The 22,833-nt window shown below is 39.0% G+C and overlaps 6 protein-coding genes and 1 long non-coding RNA gene across 9 annotated transcripts; 4 read left to right on the top strand and 3 right to left on the bottom strand.

Moving 5' to 3' along the window:
* The first annotated feature begins 337 nt into the window (after nt 1-337).
* On the top strand, nt 338-5,844 carry LOC105687710 (glutathione hydrolase 1 proenzyme). The gene is made up of 9 exons (XM_012403556.3): nt 338-750; nt 824-1,081; nt 1,789-2,012; nt 2,076-2,268; nt 2,325-2,525; nt 2,596-2,845; nt 2,920-3,113; nt 3,198-3,438; nt 3,531-5,844. Exons 1-9 carry the CDS (start codon nt 494-496, stop codon nt 3,792-3,794), a joined length of 2,082 nt encoding a protein of 693 aa, XP_012258979.2. The 5' UTR covers nt 338-493; the 3' UTR covers nt 3,795-5,844.
* Nucleotides 5,732-6,952, top strand: LOC105687712 (nuclear protein 1). The gene is made up of 2 exons (XM_012403558.3): nt 5,732-6,115; nt 6,326-6,952. Exon 1 carries the CDS (start codon nt 5,851-5,853, stop codon nt 6,064-6,066), a length of 216 nt encoding a protein of 71 aa, XP_012258981.1. The 5' UTR covers nt 5,732-5,850; the 3' UTR covers nt 6,067-6,115; nt 6,326-6,952.
* LOC125500175 lies at nt 6,396-7,561 on the bottom strand. The gene is made up of 2 exons (XR_007277402.1): nt 7,087-7,561; nt 6,396-6,993 (listed from the first exon to the last, which is right to left on the bottom strand). It is a non-coding gene; the product is annotated as an uncharacterized LOC125500175 (long non-coding RNA).
* A 526-nt stretch (nt 7,562-8,087) lies between these two features.
* Nucleotides 8,088-8,993, bottom strand: LOC105687695 (cytochrome c oxidase subunit 6A2, mitochondrial-like). Its single transcript, XM_012403534.3, has 3 exons — nt 8,833-8,993; nt 8,514-8,668; nt 8,088-8,335 (listed from the first exon to the last, which is right to left on the bottom strand). Exons 1-3 carry the CDS (start codon nt 8,918-8,920, stop codon nt 8,237-8,239), a joined length of 342 nt encoding a protein of 113 aa, XP_012258957.1. The 5' UTR covers nt 8,921-8,993; the 3' UTR covers nt 8,088-8,236.
* Nucleotides 8,994-9,426: 433 nt separating this feature from the next.
* On the bottom strand, nt 9,427-10,851 carry LOC105687693 (acyl carrier protein, mitochondrial). Of its 2 annotated transcripts, XM_020853359.2 has the most exons (4): nt 10,581-10,851; nt 10,257-10,373; nt 10,075-10,206; nt 9,427-9,770 (listed from the first exon to the last, which is right to left on the bottom strand). In XM_020853359.2, exons 1-4 carry the CDS (start codon nt 10,740-10,742, stop codon nt 9,591-9,593), a joined length of 591 nt encoding a protein of 196 aa, XP_020709018.2. In that variant the 5' UTR covers nt 10,743-10,851; the 3' UTR covers nt 9,427-9,590. The 2 variants fall into 2 exon arrangements, with proteins under 2 accessions (XP_020709018.2, XP_012258952.2); XM_012403529.3 differs by lacking the exon at nt 10,257-10,373 and having other exon boundaries at nt 10,581-10,845.
* Nucleotides 10,834-13,802, top strand: LOC105687689 (nuclear pore complex protein Nup85). The gene is made up of 9 exons (XM_012403515.3): nt 10,834-11,072; nt 11,168-11,273; nt 11,382-11,723; nt 11,809-12,188; nt 12,271-12,590; nt 12,666-12,883; nt 12,961-13,179; nt 13,254-13,353; nt 13,443-13,802. Exons 1-9 carry the CDS (start codon nt 11,043-11,045, stop codon nt 13,651-13,653), a joined length of 1,926 nt encoding a protein of 641 aa, XP_012258938.2. The 5' UTR covers nt 10,834-11,042; the 3' UTR covers nt 13,654-13,802.
* Nucleotides 13,803-13,947: 145 nt separating this feature from the next.
* On the top strand, nt 13,948-22,808 carry LOC105687688 (leucine-rich repeat serine/threonine-protein kinase 1). 2 transcript variants are annotated; one of them, XM_012403513.3, is made up of 2 exons: nt 13,948-14,758; nt 14,860-22,808. In XM_012403513.3, exon 2 carries the CDS (start codon nt 14,883-14,885, stop codon nt 22,254-22,256), a length of 7,374 nt encoding a protein of 2,457 aa, XP_012258936.2. In that variant the 5' UTR covers nt 13,948-14,758; nt 14,860-14,882; the 3' UTR covers nt 22,257-22,808. The 2 variants fall into 2 exon arrangements, with proteins under 2 accessions (XP_012258936.2, XP_012258937.2); XM_012403514.3 differs by having other exon boundaries at nt 14,811-22,808.
* The last annotated feature ends 25 nt before the right edge of the window (nt 22,809-22,833 follow it).

Here is a 22,833-nt window from a genome sequence, read left to right as displayed (position 1 = left end):
AAATTATAAATTCGCAATACCGTATTGTTCAGTGTACCCCTTTTTCTGATCCTCAATCTGGTGCGTGAGAAATGCTTGTCTAATAATCGCGTCGAGTGGCAATGATTATCTCTTCCAAGCAGCTGGCCTATAGAAGAATGATGCGCTGGAAGACAATGGGCAAGAGCTGCTTTGATCTTTTCTTCCGGATATTCCTCCGGCTTAGGTACCCACTCCCCAACTTGATGGATCCTAATTATAGGGAGGACGAACAGTGCCGAAGTATCTTCGATCATGAGCTTAATAATTTAAGCCGTCGATCATAGTACTGGATGGTACCAGATTGTATAAATTCTGGTCATACAAATCGGAGTAAAAGAGAGAATCATTGTGATTCAATAGAACTTTGGGTCAGATTAAAATTTTAAACAAGAACCGCAGGTGTCGAAAATACTCGACCTTTCGCGGCAGTTCCGAAAACATCGTGAACTCACATGGTATATTATCCCCGAGTATGCTGAGTATCGATCCGATAAACTCAGCACAAAACCTGCGCATTACGCAGTGGTCGACTAATGTCCGAAAACAAACCAGAATATTCGTATCTTACAGCGATACAAAATGCATCGTAAACAAGATCCGAACCTTACGAAATATAGTAAAAACTCCACACGGAAGTATTTATACCCAGGTGATGTCGGCCGATGGGGTTTCACCGAATTTCGAACGATGCTTGGCCGACCAGCCCGGAGAAGATGATGTTCAGCAAAAGTAAGCTATCATTGTTACTAAAGGTACACATACGTATACGCATCGTTACATATTAGATGACGTTATCACGTAGATTGTTGGAAGCTCACTTACATCAGAACTGGCTTCATATCGTCTTGACGAGGTCATTAGCCCTTGCTGTACTTGTGGGAATCATCGCCGTGGGCACTTCGCTCCTGAAGTCAGGTATTTCACTTCCTGATGCCCACACTCCACCCACGCTTGTTCCTCCGGACACTGAAGAATGGCAGCCACCTTCCTGGAGCAAACTCAAAGTTTTTCGTAAAGGTGCAATATGCGTGGATGCGGAACCATGTGCTCTAATTGGAAGGTAAGAATGAACCGGTCTGTTGTATTTTCGAAGATACTTCATAAGTTCGCTCGTATCTTACAGTAAGGGGTACTTCATTGGATTTATTCGATTTTTGGGCCAATAATAGAGTATTCTTAAAACTTTTCTAACATATCTTGACCTCAGGAACACGGATCCGTCGAGTAAAGTTAGCCACGAATTTTTCTCGTCGAAATATCTCATAGTTTTTCTACTCCGAAAAGCGTAAAAATGGCGATAACTCGATCAATTTCATAGATAGATCCATTTGGCTTCCGGATTCGGATTCCTGGGATCAAAATACATGAGAATAGTATATCAAACCCAATAAAATAGACTATCGATTTTTGAGCCCAAAATCGACAAAATTTCAAGGGGTACCCCTTTGGATTTTTTCGATTTTTGGGCCAAAAATGAAGTATTTTTAGAATCGGTTGCAGGACACTTTTCTTACGTAATTTGACCCCAGGAACACGAATCTGTTGTCCAAATTCAGCCACAAATTTTTCCAATCGAGATATCTCCATTTTTCTGCTCCAAAAATCGAAAAAATAGCGATAACTCGATCAATTTTATAGATAGATGAATTTGACTTCCAGAATTAGATTCCTCAGCTCATGATATATATGAATATACCATATAAGAAATGCGAAAAAAGAGAATGATGATTTTTGACCCCCAAATTCGAAAAAAATCCTCAAAATTAGATCGATGCTGCAGCGGAATGGATCTGCCGTCGACGCCGCTTTGGCAACGATGATTTGCAACGGTCTAATTAACATGCAGAGCATGGGCTTCGGTGGAGGTTTTCTCATGACTGTCTACGACAGGGCGAACCGGCAAGCTGTCACTCTCGATGCGAGAGAATCAGCGCCTCGTGCTGCCCGTTCCGACATCTTCGACGATCTACCGGTCCTCGCGTCACAAACTGGTAAGCTAATTATGCCTTTGATAGGACGAGAAAAACATTCCATTCATTCGTTCATCTATTCAGGACCCTTAGCAATAACGGTTCCTGGTGAATTGGATGGATATTGGAAAGCGCATCAACGTTTCGGGAAAGTTCCATGGTCTGAACTCTTTAAACCAAGTATATCGATCTGCGAATCTGGGTATATCATGACAAAAGCTCAGCATGATGGACTTCTAATAAACAGCGAGGCCATCAAGAAAGACCCCACGCTGAGGTGAGTCAATTACATTTGTGAGAATTCAAATAACTTAATGCCTAAATAATCTTTAGGTCTTGGTTCGTCGATAGCAAGACGGGAAAATTTCTTGTTCCTGGATCCCTCATACGCCCCTCTCAACTTTGCAAAACAATGCGGCTCGTCGCGATTGGCAACGCAACGGAATTTTACAATGGTAGTTTAAGTCGTATACTAATACAGGATCTCAGGATACGAGGGAGTATCCTGACGGTGGAGGATCTTACCCTGTACAGGTAACTTATTCCGCCTCCAACCGTTGCCTTATGATTTTAATAAGGTCATTATACCTATAATTTGTGGCAGAGCTAAATGGGCATCCCCAATTTCTACCAAGCTTTCCACCGGTGAAACGCTCCACACTGTTGGACCACCCGGTGGAGGAGCAATACTCGCTTTCCTTCTCAACGTTTTGGATGGGTACAGATTCGGACCGTCAAGCCTCTCAACTCAAAACGTGACGTTGACCACATATCATAAAATAATCGAGGCCTTCAAGTTCGGATTCGCGTTACGCACCAAATTAGCAGACCCCGCATACGTCGACCTGAAAAATGTGAGTGATGTGAATAGTTGTATTAAGATTTTAAAAAATAATTAACTGCATCCTGATCGTCAGTTACGTTACAGCTACTCGGAAATCTGACCTCGAGAAGTTACGCTGAGGAAATAAGAACCCGTATCAGTGATCGTGAGACGTGGAACGATCCGAGGCGATATGGAGAATTCGCGCCCCAGGCTAAAAACGACCAGGGAACCTCTCACGTATCGATATTAGCACCGAATGGCGACGCTGTCTCTGCAACCAGCAGCATCAATATGTAGTAAGAATGGATGCGCTGTAATTTGAAAAAAAAACGATATGCCTGCAATTATATGTATACTGCCTGTATGAACATATTTTACAGTTTCGGCAGCGGCGTAGCGAGCGAACGAACTGGAATCCTGATGAGCAGCACCATGAACGACTTCGGGGTGATTAATCGTGAAAATTATTTCGGATTACCAGCAAGTCCCAACAATCTTGTAGAGCCAGGAAAAAGACCACTGTCCTCGATGTCCCCTAGTATTCTCGTTGATCAGGAAGGCGACGTTCGAATGGTAATCGGGGCGGCAGGAGGAACAAAAATCATCACCTCGATTGCTTTCGTGAGTAGTGAGATTATGCTTCAAGTACTATCAACATCGTCCTTGAACTAATTGAATATTGTACAAGTTCCATCTTACCTCAATATTCCTAGGTAATCGCCAGGCATTTATGGATGAAGGAGACGATAAAAGAAGCCGTCGATGCGGCGAGGATTCACCATCAATTACGACCCATGGATGTTTCCTACGAATATGGGGTGCCGAAGCGAGTGATTGACGGCTTGATTTCCATGGGGCATAAGACATCGCGTTATCGAGATCGCGGAAGCGTTGTTTGTGCGATTGTGAGGCTTAATGGCACAATCTATGCGAATGTCGACTACCGCAAGGGAGGTGATGTCCTCAGCCTAGACTGAAACAACGTTGACAATATTAATAGCAAGATAAATCGGGAGCGATATTTTTATTTCGATTTCAATAGGAATTCGGGTCTCATTCGACCATCAAAAAGTCCGATGCGAATTGACCCAGTTTAACACATCTGCTTCGATTATCTTATCCTCTGTTCAGATCGGGGTATCTACTTCGACCCTGAGTTCGACGTGGATGTGATACAATATAGTGTATGTATATACATAAATATTAGAGGAGACAATACGCGAATAAAATTGCAATAAAATGTACCAGCAAAATTTTGTAGTCCATAACACTTGCATTTAACGATGTCTAAGTGCAACACCAGCGCTGCTATAGCAATGCACTTAATAATAAACCGCAAAGTTGTGCGATAAGGGTGTGGATAAGATTATTTAGACGTTGTTCAAGTTGTCGTTATGCGTGGTAAATGAAACTGCCAATAACAATTTTCAGCGTAGCTTGCAAATTTCGCGATTATGATAAATAATCATCATCAATTTTCAACATTCAGCATTTGAATGAATTCCAACGATATTTCAAGTTTCTCTCTCTGTCAGAATCCAGATAACCCAGCAAAGTGTACGATATTTCAAATTTGTCACGTATTGCTGAAGATAACGACGTTTCTACATTCAAAATAAATACTTCACCGCAAAAATTTTTATAACAAAAAAAAAGATAGAAAATGGTATCACATATGTTTTTGGTTCTTCGTTCCCCACTTTCAAGCGGTACATATTTCTAGCTGTGAATAATTGCAATTTGATACGCGATACTGAAATTCTTAGAAGTTGAGGTGTAATCATTTTGATTGTATATACCGAGGTGTAAAGGAAACAATTTAATTTAAACAGCTGTAGCCGAATATTAGTTCTCAAACAAATGTCTCTGCAGCTCAATATGTATGCGTACGGCTATAAGCACAGCTTAAACAGGTTTGAAGAATTATTCATGAACTTTGTTTTGAAACACCATCTAGTATATGTTCCATAGTTGAGAGAGATAACTATAACAGTATACATAGAATAAAAACATCATCATATGAAGAGTCGACTACAATAATGATGAACGTCCAAAATTATTTTAATTCTAAGTAAGTACCTCATTCGGACATTTGATTGAAAATTTGACGAATGACGTGCATACTTAGAATTAAAATAATTTTGGACATTCATCATTATTGCAATGAACCCTTCATATCATACCACAAATTTTTTCGTCCCTTTTACACCTAGTCATTTCCGAACGAGCGACAAGAATCATAATATTACCGATTAAGATATAAGCGCAGTCTTCAAATCTTTGCAACGTAATACATATATTTTGATTACGAGTAGATAAACGTATAAAACATGACGTTATCTTTCCGCTCTCAGAACAACAACAACAACAAAATACCGAAGTCGAAGAAATTTTGACAAAAGATATAAAAATACAAGTGTGTATGCGATCGATCAATACGTACGTATAATGTTAATTGTGAATCACCAAGCATATTCACAGATGTCTTACCATTGGGCTGTGATCAGGCCTTCTGCGACAGAAAATAAGTTTGAAAAGAGGAGATATACATATGTATTGCCGGACGAGGAAGATGGACGTACGTGTGTGCGTTATGTGTTATTGATTCTTCCAACCAATCATCGATTGATTTCACATTGTTTGATTTACCTATGACACATTGACCGTATTGTATTGCATCAGATACAGTTGCCCAAGTCAAAGTAACTTATAAAAGTTAACACAAAAGTGAATAAAATACTATTGAAAAAAGTTAAACAAAGTAAGATCTATCTCGCAGTTATACACACATTGAGCAGTCCAATAGAAAATCGAGGCTGGCACGAGTAGATGCGCGAGTTTCTGCGCCGATATAAAAGCCGCTGGTTTGTCCGTTCGCGTCGCAGTATCGAGCGGATCGTCCGTTTAAAATCACTGCGTTGTTCGAGCAAGAAACGAGAAATTTCTCACCTCAATTTTCATTTATCAATCGCAAATCGTTTTGCGCTTCGTACGTTGCATTTGTAAGGAAAAAGTTAACAAATTAATCGAGAAATGTCCGAGCAGCACTTCGACAAGTACGAGCACTTTAACTACGATCACGACAAGCACATTTTTACTGGACACAGTGGTAAACAGAGAAGCAAAAGAGAAGTTGCTGACCATACGAACCATTTCGATCCCAGCGGCCATTCCAGAAAGATTCTCACCAAGCTCATAAACACCGAACACAACAAGAGAGTCCCTGTAGTCAAGACTACCAAGGCCTAGTGAACCTAAGATCGCCTCATTTTTATCCATTGCATCTCATCATCAGTGGGTATGTAATCGTAACTTGATATTTACTTCAATCTTATAATCCTGTATTCGGAAGTCCTTTGTCTCTCTTTGATATAAGCAATTACGTGATCCGCGTAATAACATGCGCCGTTGCTTCATAGAGCGTTCGCCCTTGTATATTTCAGAATACAGTTTTTTCCCCCCAGGTACGTATATACTGCATTACCTTACTTTGTTTTTCTTTTTCAAGGATCTCCACTTTTCCACCAACCACAATGTCACCGGTTCGAATAGATCTTCATGGAAGGTGCAGCTGCTGGAAGATCGTTGCGTGCAGTTAACGGGCCGTAGAAACGTTTACTTCATCGATCATTAAATAAAAACAAAAAAAAAAAAAAAGAAGAAACGCAAAATTTTCGTAATCAGCTAATCATCAAACGCGTTTAAAGAACCGGTTAACTTACTCGCAGCGATTGGCCATGTTGTCGATCTCTGAAATTCGAAATATTCGTTAATTACACTAATAATTTACTTACCTATATATACTATTATACTTACTCAATATCTTATAATCCGCATTTCTCACAGATAGCTATATTTAGTGATAACGTTGTATCAATATTACAGTTAATATACTATAGGATAGTATATTATGTTTTAGAGATAATATTTTTAGCTCTGAACTTTCAAAAAACATAATTCGGCTGAAAAAAACGCATTCAATACTGCAACGTAGGTGTAGGTATACTTTATACTATATAATGTTCGCTCCACTGTATAAATTTGACTTACGGAATCGTGATCTCAATTAACGGAGCTTCGTGTCCGTAAGAGAGGTGGAAGATACAAAAATTCAAATAAAAAAAACTTAAACATCCTCAAACGAGTTCCTTGTCGCTCGCAACTGCTAGATAATAGCTGTAAACAGTATTTTATTTATGACTACAGATCTGAGTAATTCTTAATGTTACCAGAACACGTAGTTATTTATAAAATTCGTAAAATTTTTACTTTTTCTTAATCCAGCAATAGCTTCAGTTTCGTGGGATTATTACGAAATTTGTCATCTCCAAGTAGCAACTGACTGCAGAGAGCTGGTTGAAAGGTCGTTTAACCGCGATGTACGATAATAGATCTAAGGTTGTTGTATGGGAGACACTCACACCTATAATTTTCCGCAATTCTCCCCCGCGCGGCAAAGCCGGGAGTCACGGCCTCGATGCAAGGATAAAGAAACAAGCTTATTGCGCCGTAGCCTCCGTCAAATCCCCTCTCCAAAGACTGAACCGTGCATCATGCATGACGTATTCGTATGTGTGATTTCCACATTCATACAGGTCACAGAACACCTTATCAACACATCTACCGCCATCCTCAGAAATAAGACACCTGTTTAAAAATATGTTTACAAATGTCGCGATATAACATCAGGGAGAACTCTAGCCTTGATCTGTTTATAATCGCTATCGCTAGTAACAATAACAGATATTAGTAGATCAAAAAAATTTCATAACAAATACTTCCAAACCACTTTGTCCAAGATCTCCATTTTTCCACCCAAACCAACGCATACGATACGTTTTTAATCAAAATGACAAATTCAACTAGCTCGCCAAACCAATCTCCAGCACTAATAGAGTATATGTATCATCATACAGTTGTATTCATGAAACTGTGGACCTCATGATTGGGATTTGAAGAGTGAGTCAAGAAAGATTCCTACTCATTTAATCTCAACACTGCACAGTATGAACGAGTTATTTTGATTCAGTTTTTGCTTTGTTTCCAAATACGGTGCACATGCAATCCAACATTTCTACGTCAAGCCTTATTATCGATGCTTTGTTGCTCGGAACCTGGGAAACTACAAATAAAATTCACGGTTATTGGGCCTCCAAGAACATAATTAACCCCACACCACTGATGCTTAGCATTTATCTAGTATGCCAGAATTCACAGATAAAGCATGTTCAAATTTTTGGCAGAGGTACCACGGAATAATAAACGGTGGATAGTGACAAACTTTTTGACCTGTTTTATTGTAGTGATTCACCTTACATCAGGTTACAATTACACACCACGATGGTCTGTACCTAGTACACTATCTTTAATTAGCTATCTTTAATAGAGACTTATGTTTTGGTTGACATAATGCCATAATTTAGTGGTGGTGAGGGTCTTCAGTCTCATAACCAGTTGGAAGTGCGTTGTACTCCGGACTGTGGAATAGAGTATGCTGGCCATCACCCCATGGAAAACTCTGTTAGAAATCAAACATAACTACAGTTAGCGTACTTACTGCAATGCTTCATGTACTTAGACCACTCAGCAATATTAGTTGGTCCAGCTACCTCAGGTTGACTTTTTTAGGTGAATGAGTAATCTCTTGTTAAGGCTAAGCTATTGAGCCAACACAAGGAAATATTTGTGAGACATACCTTGGTACGGATACGCAAGTGGTCATATGGAATAAATTCAGGCCGCGGTTGCTTGTGTTCCTCTTCGTGCACCAGATAGGTATTCACCGTGCAGAGAATTATGGCAGGGAAAGCGACAAAATAAGAAAGATTCTTCCAGAACTTAATAGCCTCCGCTATGTGAAAGAACAATCAATGGTTATGTAACGTATGACTTCAGATTGATGTTATACTAGTCGTGCATGAACAAGACCGAAACTAGTCTGGATGTTACAGAACGGTCAAAGATACGAGTTTTGAGAAGGGGAGAGATGTATGGTATATACAAATTTATTCTTACGCCCGTGCCCTGATACAGCTGCATTCGAGGGTATTTGACTGGAAAATTGCCTGCCCAAGGCAATACGAACCATCCGCGATGCCGCCATGTCTTATACTTCTGCTGGTTTACTGTCGGAAGTCGGATGCACATCGATCCTATTTAGTTCGCAGGTTGGCTGCTGACTTCGGAAAGTACATTATACGCACGCGCTTCGCTTTACTGATGGTGTTCCGTTGACTGAAGAATAGTTTCGCTTTAGATAAACTATTCTCAATGACCAAAGATTCGGATTATGATTGACCAGATCAAACAGAAGTAACTAATCACATGTTGACGTATAATTAGATTATTTCAGGGAGGCCCTGACGTGATATATCTACTATCATTCACACCGTTCACACTTGCAGTCCCAATCATCAGTCAACGCTTGCAGCATCTTGCAGTGTGGATGTAATTTATTTGGACGTACTGGATGCAAGTGCTAGTAAACGATGTACCATGTACATATGTTCGGCACCTGCATTCTGATATATCGTTACAGGCTTCAAAAATATAAGAGGCGATCAACTACATCCCTCAATTTTTTGCTTGAGTCAAACAAATTGGCAATTATAAATTTGTAATATGATTTATTTATGTAATGGCCATTCGTCTATATACAGGATTAGCACAACGCTCGCGTAACCAGCATAATGTTTCGACTTATACCACGAGGCTCCGCCCAATGACGAGTGTAAAATTCAACTATGGTTAAATTGCCAAATGCAGGGTACAGCTTATTCGTACACATCTTCCTTATCTGCAACGTATCTGACTATATCTGCTGGCCGCAACAATCGTTCCGCATCATTGTCTGGTATTTCAAAACCAAATTCATCTTCCATCGCCATTATCACCTCAACATGATCGAGGGAGTCCAGTCCAAGATCCTCGATGAAGTGGGAATTTAGATCCAACTGCAAGGAAATCCAAAATTTAACTGTTGAAAACCTGTGAAGATGAGCACAATTTGTCAATCTTCTAACTCAGATTTTAATTTCCAAGTGGAGACTCTCGATCGACCCTTTGTTTCCTGAGACTTGGACACCACGGAGCAAGCAAGGTGCTCACGTATCATGACTCAAAATTGCTTCTCAAGGGTCAAATTAGTAAACTTCAAGGAGGTTAAGCCGAAGGGTCTCAACTATGGTCAATTTACATTTGCCTTAGAAATTGTTATGCCGCTGAGGTATTCAACTGAATGTTGTAAGGTTCAAGTACCTTTGAGGGATCAATTTTGTCATATAGTTTCAGTACAAGAAGGACACGGTCTTGGATAAGTTCGAGTGTATGTGGCACTCCCCCAGAGTATTGGCGCACCAGCTTGGTCCGTGGTTCCGTTGTCGACTGAATCTGTGGATCATAAGATAGACAGAAGATAAAAATCAGAAATTAGAATCCACCTTGTCAGCAGAAATCTTGTCGTACGCAGCAACAACTTTGAGCACACGTTCCTCGAGTTGTTTGATAGATGTCTTCTTCACAGCAGTCGCGTAGCGCCGTTGATAAGCGGGTTTCACCTACGGTTTTTTAAATATTTATCAACTTTGAATTTACTATGATCATTGAACTAATACGATGTGCGTATGTAACTTGAGTTACGTAACGATGGAGAAGGCAGATAAATGATGTCTCCGGTTAATCGAGCTGCCAAGCGACCAGGATGAGCTCAGCGGCACCCTATGCAGTCGTCGTTGTACATAATCTAACCAAATAATGAAATTTACCTGAAAAATAACTTGAGGCATTCGGTCCCCTGTCGCCACGAGGGTAGCCCGATGGTTCGCCGACAATGTCACGGCGGTCCTGTTAGCCACCGAGCGATAAGATTTGCCCACAACCACAGCATTTCTCGTTAAAAGGCGGACGATACCCGTGAGAGATGCCATTGTCGGTTCTTTTTAGAAGAAAAATCGCTTCTGCAGAATGAGAGAACAACGAACCTCGAACTACATTCGTCGACAGCCAAATGCGAGAGTCGAATGCACAGCTGCACAACTTCGATATTAGTTCCTCGTTTTCGGATTGGCCATCTAGGCCCCGGGGTACTGTGCGTTGGTTATAAACATTGTCAAGGTTAAGTTCATTTGGTTGCATTAAATCACGAAAAATTTATATTTGTAATTGTCCTATTTGTCTTTTATAAAACCGGTTTTATAAAACCAAAAGAATAAATACTATTTTCAGTCATGGCAGAAGTCAGTAATGCTCAGATCATCGTAAGTATACGATTTAAACGTTGTTCCACTGATCTAAGCTTTTTCTAAAAATAATAGCAAATTTCCAGTAATTACCTCAAATAAATTATTTGTAGGCAATACCTGATGATGTTTGTAGAAGAGCTGGCTTGGCCGCAACTTGGATTGGACCGAATAAAATTGGAGTTCATGCTTACAAACATGTTAATACACACTCAAAAGGTTAGATTATTCTATGCAGTTCATAAAACACACATCTTTCAGACAGTTTCTTCACACATTTGTATCTTGTGATAGAACAAATAATGAAAAAATGACATTCATTTGTAGATACTGCAAGTAGTTTTGCACCGTGTGAAGCAAAAGTTCACTGTTTACGGCAAGAAGTGATTTTGTTTAAGCCAGCTTTGCGAAAGCTTGTTAATGAAAGTAACGGAGTATTTCTTGCTATTCAAAAAATGAAGAGTTCCACAGGAAATGTCAGACCTGAGCTCTTAAAATACAGCAAACATTATAGGTCTATTTTGAGAGCTTGTGTTGAAAATTTGCAAGATATCGTAGAGAAATCAACCCTGGATAACAAATCAACATTTGAAAATTATTTGACTATTTTCTATAATGTTGAGTGCGTTTGGCATCTTACTGAAATATTGTACATCGATGTTGTTCCAGGTATAATCAGTGCAATTGTTAATTTAGTGCAGGCTTATAATTTTTGAAATTTTGAACAATTCACAATAATTCATCCAAATTCTAGGGGATGTGATAGTGCCACAACTGCTTGAGTGGGTAAGATTTCATTTTCCATCCAGAGAATTGATGGCTACAGAAATCCTAGTCAAAAAAAAAATTTGTGCCGAATTGGACAATATCTATTACTGGGAAGCGGTGATAGGATGTGCCCTGCATGGTAAACTCGAGACTGTACGATCCTTGTTTGCTTTACACAGCAAAGCGGATAGCCCTGCGTTTAATGCTGCGGAAAATACGCTGCGAACAATGCCGGTATATAACGTCTATGGTGGATATTCCATTAATGAGTTTAATATGAGATGGAAGCACTGGCAGCTTGATTTATCTTCTCGTATAGAAAGCAAGACATTTTCCAGTGATCGTAACTTGGAGTTGATCATGAGGGTAAGATTGCTATTTCTAACAAACAGCAAATGCTAAAAAGAATTGTAACAAATAGTATATTGAACTGGTTGCCTTTCAACAGCTGGTTGTTGGAGAAGAATCCGTACTATGGGAATTTTCCAAGTACACAGAAGCATGGTATGAATTATTGGCTGCTCGTTTGTTTTATTCAGCACCATGTAGCAAGCAGCCTGAACTTGCAAGACTCGCAAATCAAATTGCAGAAAAATCTAAAGCTGGTAGACACCTAGACCACGTTATTTTAGCTTTGATGGAAAGTGATTTACATCAAGTAATCAAGGAAATTCAACACATGAGCGACAATGGATGGTTCGCTGCTCACCTAACAAACTTACTATACAATTGCGGAAGATTGGACATTATGGACAAACACCAGATGAAGTAGGCCTTTTCTTCAACTTCGGATCTATATTTATCAATTTTGCAATTAATTTCGTACAATTTATGTTTCTTCAGCGTTACTTCACAGCTTCACGAGTCACTAATATTAGATTATGCTACTACCTTGATGGGCCATCATTCTTTATGGCAATGTGGTGCAAGCTACTTTGAGCACTGCCCTACTCAAGGACTGACTAGATTGCAGACTCTATTACAATCAATTCCTCTAGGTAGTGAAGCTCGTGTGAATAAAATCATTGACATTGCTTGTGAGAAGAATATGAACAATGTTGGTAGGTGTCAACAAGAAAATGCTTACTCTCTGCAAGTGTCGGCGTGAAGCTCAATCACTTATCAAATATTATTGCAGTGATCAGCATTTGTAAAATACAAGGAATGAAATGCATCAGACAAGGCAGACTAGGAAATGCACTTGGCTGGGCATTGAAAGCACAAGACGGAGCTTTTGCTACCTATGTCGCAGACCAATTTTTACAAAATTATGCCGATACGGGCGAACTTCAATGTCAAGATCTCCTCGAAAATTTAGGAAACTGTATGCTGATTAGCGATAGGCTGACTTTCCTTGGTATGTGTACAGATCAAGAAATTCCTTGTACTTTGGAATAGCAAAATACATTATAATCATTTGACTTGCTTTAGGTAAATATTGCGAATTTCATCAACTATATGGACTAGGCGAATTCAAAGATGCAGCAATTCTACTAGTGTCTTTGCTGGTGTCTAATTTGACACCTAGATAGTAAGCATTTTTATTGTATTCCAATGATTATGATAATTACTTAATATCATGATTTTGGATATTCGCTGACAACTAACTAATTATTTTAGCTTTTGGACAATTCTTTTGATTGATGCGATTCCTCTTCTGGAAGCAGAAGATGTAATATTATCATCTGATGACACGTATGAGCTTTTGCAAAGCGTCGAGGAACACGGTGACGATCCAAAATTTAAAGACAAAATTGAGGTGTTCCGATTAGCAGCTGCGAGAAATTTAGCCCGGGCATTGAACCACGAAGGGTGTGAAATAGACTATTGAAAATTTCGTCATTGCTGGTCTGGAGTTGGCCCTATAGTGAGTGTACTTCTGAAACATCTGTCTTGAGTATTCCAGCTTTTCATAATTTATAAGATACTTTTTTAACATTGTTCTAATAGATTTGTAATAAAAATTCAGATCTATAACTACGTTCAACTATCCCGTTTCGATCTACATCCGATATCACTCCTGCGGTTAATCGTAACATTGAACAGTTAAAACAGGTTTTCATTTTTGAAAACTACTACGGTAATCTAAAACGCTACCATCTCAATCTAGTCGGAGAAAACGTAACCGTGCTGCTACTTTTTTTCTAGATTGCTGGCTAGATCTTGTGTAGATGTCATTACGCAACTTCTTTTGAATTAAATAAATAATTTGAATTCGAATACGTACTTGGCAGTTGATGGATTGAGTGTAAGCCTTGAATAACCGTTAGGTTGCACACGATGAAATACACGCTGAATATTTCTGGTAAATTTTCAGTTGTGTCTCACGGTCAGTGAATTACGGAATTCATAAATAATGCTTATGGATTGTCTAAAGTTGATCATTCGTACGGACCCCTATCACCGCGTTATTCGATTGTCTTTCAAAAATGGCGACCCTGAACTGTAGAGTAGTGCGTCCAACCTAATAAGTGACAGTTCAGCTATAAAAGATTATGAGGGAACTTGCGGGCAGATTTGAACAAGAATCAAAGAATCGGGGGGATCAATCATCGGCGGAAGGGATTATGTAAAGTTTGTGTGACACTTAACGAAATGTCTAACAGATAACATTGATTAAAGTTATTATTGAGACTCCGCGTTCCACTCAGTGCGTCGATTATCTTGCTCTAAAACACGATTGTTCTAATTGTTTGTTTACTTGAGTGCTGTCAACGGATTCAGACCTTTTGCTCTTCGATTAATTTAGCTACTGTTGTAAAACTGCTGAAATTACAATCACGTCAGTGCCAAATAACGAATGTGGTTTCAACGATTTACAAGAATGCAACATTCTACATCGTTCTCACACCTCTTTGTGATTTATAAAAATTGTGCTGTGCATAGACCAAATGACTTCATTGAGCCAACAACAATTAACCAATTACGAAACACAGGTAATCACATTCAATATTCAGTCATTCAGTAATTACAGTTTTTACACAATAGGAACGGATGTAGTGGGGCACCTCTGTATTTTATCTCCAAATGAATGAAGTTCAAGGTCCAGACTAAGCTGCCATGGAGGATTACACGCCAGTTGACGAAGATTTTCCAGGACGTCTCCTGCACCAAGCTGCTTTGTGGGATAATGCTGAACTTTTAGAAGATCTGTTACGTGGAGAACATGCCCAATATATAAATAGCCAAGATTCGTGGGGTCGTACGTCTTTGCACGCAGCAGCTATTACGGAGAATTCGCGATGCCTTGCTTCTCTTCTAGTGGCAGGTGCAAATGCAAATATTCCATGTGGTCCTCGTGGGCATTTTCGCACCCCGTTGCACATTTGCGCTGAACATGGGCATGTCTCTAATATAGAAAAGCTTCTTGAATACGACGCTGACTTATCAATTAAAGACAGCAATGGACTGGAGCCTTTAGATATAGCTGAGAAAAGTGAGCACACAACTTGTATCAGTCTACTTAAATTATCTGCTGAGAGACACGAACTCAAACGATTAGCTACTCACGCTTCCTTACGAGCAGTTTGTTTGCAGGGAGACACAATAGCTGCTAGAAGTATTGTGCAATCATTATCCAATGATCTCGAATTTATTGTCAACATGGCCCCTAATGGTGCAAACACCTTGTTATTCATTTCGTGTGAAATGGGCCACAAAGATATTGTAAGATTGCTTCTTGATCATGGGGCCGATTGCAGGATGCATCCTGTTACCAAGTATTGTCCTCTGTACATTGCCTGTTATAATGGAAAGCTCGAAATTGTTGAGCTACTTTTGAAACAGTTTCCCAAACAAATACAATCTCTTACAGTGGAGAAATGGTTACCCATTCACGCCGCTGTTATAAACGGCCATTTTTCTATTGTTGAGCTATTGCTGAAGTTTGAGTATCCCCAGCATTTATATCAAAGATATAAAGACCAAAGCGGAGAGTTTGAGTATGAAATGGCATTTGATATCAATACACGAGATGTTACGGGGCAAAATGTTCTTTATATTTCTAGTATGTTGGGCAACACTAAAATTGTAGATTTACTCTTAAGTTATAAAGTTAAAGCTAGAAAAGTCAGAGAGGATGAAGCGAATGATGTTCAGCCTCTTCCAACATCTAAACGTAGAATTTCAAGTGGTATTCAAAGGCTTATGTCTAGTTTAAATTTTAGAACTAAATCACTGGAGAAAAAAGATGAAAATACAGTGTCCCCATTAAATATAGATTTATATTGTTATAACGATACCGAGACTGCTCTACATGCTGCAGTTAAAGCTAGGCATGTTGATGTTGTGGGGGCATTGTTGCTATCTGGAGCTAATCCTAACTTGCCGGTGAAAGTTCCATACGATCAAAGTGATACTGAGTTTAATTATTCTACCGTGTTAACGATAGCCTGTACGAATCGGGATATTAAAATTGCTGATCTTCTTCTCAAACATGGTGCTGTAGATAACGAATGCCAGGCATTGAAAATAGCTGCACAGAATCGAGATGAAGCTTTAACAGCCAAATTATTGTCCATAAAAGCTCATCCAGATTCAGAATATAAAATTAATAAGAAAGCCATGACGGACAATACACAGTCATCCCATTTTTCAGCTCTCTCAAATTTTGGGAACGTCACTTATTCAGCACTGTTTCCAAATGTTGCCACTATGATAAATTGGCATAATCAGCAATGTAGATTGTCTCAGATTAGATCCCAGTGGCTTGTCGACGCAGTTTTACACGTAAATAAGAAATTAAATGCCAAGAATAATGATTTGATATTGTACGCAATTACCAGGATAGATATTTCTCATAATTCAATAACTTCTGTACCCTCTATTATATTCCATCTCCAAAGCTTGAGGTACCTCAATATGGCACAAAATAAGATAGATATGCTTACAATTGAGCTAAAAACGTCCAAGGATAAACTCTGCCCTGTTCTAGAGGAAATGTATTTGCAAGATAATCGATTAGAGCAGCTTCCGGAATTCATTTTCGACTTACCAGCTCTAGAAATTATGGATGTTTCAAACAACAAACTGCAATGCTTGCCAAATAATTTGTGGAAAGCACCGAGATTAAAAGAATTGAATGCATCGTTTAATTTATTGAGGGACTTGCCTAGTCAAGTTTCCCAAAATATTGTCCGAAAATCTCAAGGAGAAGATTCTTTAACGAGTAGTCCTAGTAGTAGGAGTTTAGCTAGTCAATTCGGGTTACAGCGAGATGATTCTATGGAATTTGAGTCATTCACTAAAATTGCTAATGCGCAAATTATCGAAATGAATTGCCCCCATGTTTGGACTGGTTCTGTACAGGTCTCTGAAAAACTATCCGATGGTTCCGAATCTGGGGCCAGATCCGTCCTTGCTTCGCTTAACTTAGCACATAATTTATTCAACAGTATACCAGTTTCATTGCCTTGTTTAGCTGTTAGTTTAGTGAGATTGAATATGGCGTATAACTCATTGAGATCTATGAGTCACATTACTTCGTATCCAGCTAGTTTGAAGCAGCTCGATCTCTCGAATAATCAGATTTCCTGCTGGCCTAGCTTGCCTCAAGTAGATGGTGCGGATTCTATGGAGCAGGCTGCGACTGCTTGCTACTGTCCTGCAACAAACATTCAAACACCAACCGGTCCTGGTAATAGGCAGACTGCAACTTCTCTCCGTGATGTTGTTTTGATGTCTGTATGTACGCATAGAAGGCATCTGAGACTTGAAAATTTGAGAACTTTGGTCCTGGCAAATAATTTACTGACCAGAATACAACTGACATCAATCGATGATGGAGAACCCCCAAATTTTGAGGAAGACAGTGTTGACAAAGACACAAAAATGACTTATTCAGGATCAAAATTGTATTTATTATTTCCGAACGTCAGTATGCTGGATGTTAGCAATAATCAACTCAGAGAAATACCCTACAATATTCATGAGCTCAGCAATCTTTCTGTATTAAATATAAATGGTAATAACGAAATTGTGGAATTGCCTCCACAAATGGGCTTACTTTCCAGACTGTGGAATCTCAATACCCAGGGTTGTAAGCTGCAGGAACCTCTCAAGTCCATGATAGAATCAAAGAAATATAAAACCATGGATGTTATTGGCTATCTGAAGTCCGTCTTGGAAGATGCAAAGCCCTATGCAAGGATGAAGTTAATGATTGTTGGAATACAGGGAATTGGCAAGACTAGTTTGCTTGAACAACTACGTCAGGAAGGGGAAGTGCCAAATAAAAAAAAAGCCTCTGAGCACTGGGCCAAGAGAATGGGAAATAAAAATATCAATGCAAAAACAGCTCGAGGAACAACAATTTCTACCGTAGGTGTAGATATTGGCGATTGGTTGTACGAAAAAAAAGTCAGAGGTCAATCTTCTCATGGCCCAGTTTATTTCAGGACTTGGGATTTTGGTGGGCAGAAAGAATATTATGCTACTCATCAATACTTCCTGTCAAAGCGCAGCTTATACTTGGTAGTGTGGAGAATCACAGATGGCTTTAAAGGTGTTTCGGAGATATTCCAATGGTTGGTGAATATTCAAAGTCGCGCTCCAAATTCACCTGTTATTATTATTGGAACTCACTATGATATTTCATATGACCAAAGTGAGGCTCTTCAGCAGTATATACGTGAAAAATTCATCAACGTTGTAGATGCAGAAAAATGTGGCTTGCCCAAAGTTATGGAGACTATAGAAATTAGTTGTAAAACGAGGCACAACATCAAAATGCTCTGTAATTTAATATACGATATCGTTTTCAATCTGAGATCACCAGGAAGCAAAGAGTTATTATTAGAACAAAGAGTTCCAGCTAGTTATCTCGCTCTTGAAGATGTCGTTGTACAGCTTGCTCATGACAGAAAATTATCCGGAGCAGATCCTGTTTTAAAAGCTGATCAATATTATGCAGCAGTAAATAATGAACTACAAAAACTTCATAGATCTTTTCGAGACCCTGCTGAATTACACCAAGCTACTTTATTCTTACATGATAACGGAATTATTCTGCATTACGATGATGCTACTTTAAAAGACCTATATTTTTTGGATCCACAATGGCTCTGCGATATGTTGGCTCACGTTGTAACGATTAGAGAAATCAATCCGTTTGCTCGTTCTGGAATTATGAAGCTAGATGACATACAGCACGTTTTCAAATCCTCAACTATCTCGACTATAGATACACAGGGATATATCGTTAGTTTGTTAAATAAATTTGAGGTAGCTTTAACATGGGATTATCGAACCCTTTTGATACCTTCTTTGTTGCCTACGGAAGATGATATCCTGAGGAATAATCAGGTGGTAAAAATTCCAGTGAAAACACGCGGCTGGCATGTACGCTCTAAAAAAATAACATCTCCAATGTTTTCATTCCCCGGTGCATCTGGTGAAAAAATGAACACAGAATGTGTTCTCACTTCGCGATCTCAGCCTGACTGTTCTGTAATCAGATTATTATTGATGTCCTATTTTCCCAGTGGATTTTGGTCTAGATTAATTACACGAATCTTAGCTGATGACACTATCGTCGAAATAGTCATGTCTTTCTTGACACCATTCAAAGATTTTGTAGATGAAAGAATTTTCACAAGTTTACTAGAAACGCAGGCCGAATGGATTTTATGGCAAACAGGTATAGAGCTGAGATATGCAGGGATCACATTATTACGTTTGAAAGAAGTGAACTACAGCTCTAAAAACTCTCCATACGACTACAGACACTATAAATTCAAGCTCAAGCAAGACGGGATCTGGTGCACTGTAGATCTCAAAAGTTCTGCCATTCTTGAGATTTGGTTTCCTGTAGACACTTTGGTTGTAAAACAACCAATAATGTCTGAGTCTATGGAGGACGAGCCCATGGGTTACCAAGCAATTGTGGTAGAACCTAGACCAGAAAGTATGCCTCAGCTATTAGCATTGATTGTTGATCACATTGATATTTTATTAGAAGACTGGTATCCGACTTTAGGGACCAGATTCGTCCATACATCAGAAGGAAAGTTATTAGTTACTAGGTTGATTCCCTGCCCAAGATGCTTGATCAATAATGGGGAGAGCGACATAGAATCTAGTGGTACAGAGCATCTGCCTGAAGATATTCAACGTTATTACATGAATCGAGAGAGGCAAAGTCAGGACAGTTACAAGTCTGATGGAGATAGCGGTGTCGGATATGATAGCTCAGCATCCAGCCGAATCCCCTCACTAGAAGGGCATCCAGATATTTCAAAACTAAATGCAAACTTGGAAGGAACTTTGGCTTACTCTTGGATGGTAGAAGAATGTATTTTGTCAGCTTACAGCAACAAGTCCATTAATTGTCCCAAGCACTGTGAAATTCCACTATCCCACATAGCCCCAGATATAATATTTATGGATCTGGGTGCCAAACATCTTATCAAGTCAGATGAAATAAAGCGAGGGAAAATGCTGGGTCGAGGAGCCTTTGGATTTGTTTTCAAAGGTAACTGTCGTCTGCCTGGTACACATATCAAAACAGATGTTGCTATGAAAATGCTACAACCAGTTCCTCCAGGCCCAAATTCCAAGCAGTCAGCTATATTGGCTTACAAAGCTGCTCAAAGCAAGTGGGACAGAGATCCCTTGCAATATGCTTGCAAGGCATACTGCACCGCAAGGCAAGAATTGAATATTCTTCTGACCTTAAAACATGCTAACATTGTACCTCTGGTTGGGATCGTTATCAGTCCTCTGGCCTTGGTTCTGGATCTAGCACCTGAAGGAGCTCTGGACAATGCACTCAAAAACTATAGACGATCTGGGGCAAAATTAGATCCTTATACTTTACAATCCATTATCCTGCAGGTTGCTAAAGCAGTTGAATACCTTCATCAGCAACATGTTATTTATCGGGATTTAAAATCTGAAAATGTTTTGGTTTGGCAATTGCCTCTTCCGTTTCAGGACTATATAGATCACCCAGTTCATGTCAAAGTTGCAGATTATGGGATTTCCAGATTAACATTACCCTCAGGTGCAAAGGGCTTTGGAGGAACAGAAGGTTTCATGGCACCAGAGATCATAAAGTATAACGGCGAGGAAGAATACACGGAAAAGGTAGATTCGTTTTCGTTTGGAATGTTCATTTATGAACTTGTGACATTGCGACAACCATTCGAAGGACACGAGTCAGTTAAAGAATGTATTTTGGAGGGAGGTCGACCACCATTGACTTATAGAGAAACTCTCCATCCGTGTTATGCCCTTGATTTAATGGTCATATGTTGGGCCCAAAATCCCAAAGATCGACCTACCGCTAGCCAGATCGTTTCCATTGCTTCAGCTCCAGAGTTTACTCATTTGATTGACGTAACTCTTCTCACTGAAAGAACTCAAGTTACCGCCATAACAACAACAAAAAAATCGCTAGATGAAAATGTCATAGGCGATGAAATATGGCTTGGCCATAATAACGGAGAGGTTGATATGTTGTTGGGTACTGAAAAGGGTTGGCTACAGCATGTGAGAATCGAGACTCCTGTAATACCATATGCAATGTGTGGGGTAGATGGCTATATCTGGATAGGAGACAATGTTGGACAGATTCATGTCTATTTGGGTAGTAATTTCGGATGTGTAGCTAGCTACAATATGGAACCTGATCATACAAAAGAGTCAAATGTAGTGGGACTTATAAACTTAGAACAAATTAAGCAATTTGCAGTAGCCTTACACAGCGGAAAGCTATTTTTACTCTCTAACTCATTCACACAGATGAAGAAAACCGAGATTACCTCTGAAATCAAAGAAAATATATACTCTCTAGCAGCTATATTCAAAAAGCGTCGTATCATAGAGCTATGGACTGGAGAAAGCTTTGGGTATATATCGATATATGTTTTAAAAGATGGAAATTTGATTGATACAATCAGCTTAGCTCACTTCCCTAGTGAAGCAATGTCTAAAACTATATTTGCAACATATTTACTGAGTAGCGAAAACTCAGTTCTATCGTACACATACCCAGGATGCATAGTTTATCAATGGGATATCGATATGCGCCAGATCATCAACAAACTAGATATGTCAAAGCTAGTCCCATGTTCCGAGAGTCTGAAATCCATTTCTATAGAGGAAAATTTGACAACAGAAAAGTGCCAAGTTACTGCTATTGAAACTTTTATGAACCAACTTTATATTGGTACAACTTGGGGATGCATTGCAGTAGCGGAATGTAATTCTTTGCGACCCATCACAGTATTTCGACCTTTTGAAGGCAAAGTATGCCAGATCGTTTCTTTCAAATCATCAGATAAAAAAAAATCAGTTTTAGCCACTGTGGGACAAGGGTATAGAAGTCTAATTTCAAGATATACTGATTATCCGACTAATTGCACAGATGAAGAAGATTTGAAACATAACATGTATACTCTCCTTTGGCGAGCTGAACATTGGTCAGCGGCTTGAACCCACTGAAATTCTGAAAGCTGATTTTGGCAACTATTATTCAATGAGCCTTGCCGGAACACTTTTCAAGTAGTATCTGGTCATATATTTTTAAACTTGACGTTGTCCATAGCAATATTTTTTTTAAATCAACTATTATTCCGTTTTCCTACATACCTAAGAATATAGGTAGACATATAATGTGAATAAATTAGGAACAGTTTTGCATTATAATGGAATGGGAATGCTTTTATTATTTGTCATCATATAAAGTCCACTGAGGTGCTTCTTGGTATTATCTTAGGTTTATAACTTATTTACTCTACATAAGGTTTGTTGATATTTGATAGTTAGTACTGATATTATCATATATATTTTAGGAATAACCGTTCAATTAAATAAATGCTGCGGTATCTGAAGATTAAGAGTGTACTTTATACATAGATATTTATAATAGGTATTCATTATTGATCTCTTAGTACTATATAGTTTCAAATATTCGATTAAGAGTGAGAAAAATTTTAAGAAATCAACATTATAAAAGGATTTCTGAAGCATTTTTAATGTAGTCTGTGCAATGCAGCTTATATAATACACA

The sequence above is a fragment of the Athalia rosae genome, chromosome 3 (genome assembly GCF_917208135.1).
Source record: "Athalia rosae chromosome 3, iyAthRosa1.1, whole genome shotgun sequence".
In the NCBI taxonomy this organism is placed as follows: Eukaryota; Metazoa; Arthropoda; class Insecta; order Hymenoptera; family Athaliidae; genus Athalia; species Athalia rosae.
This window is presented reverse-complemented; position numbering and strand designations above follow the sequence as displayed.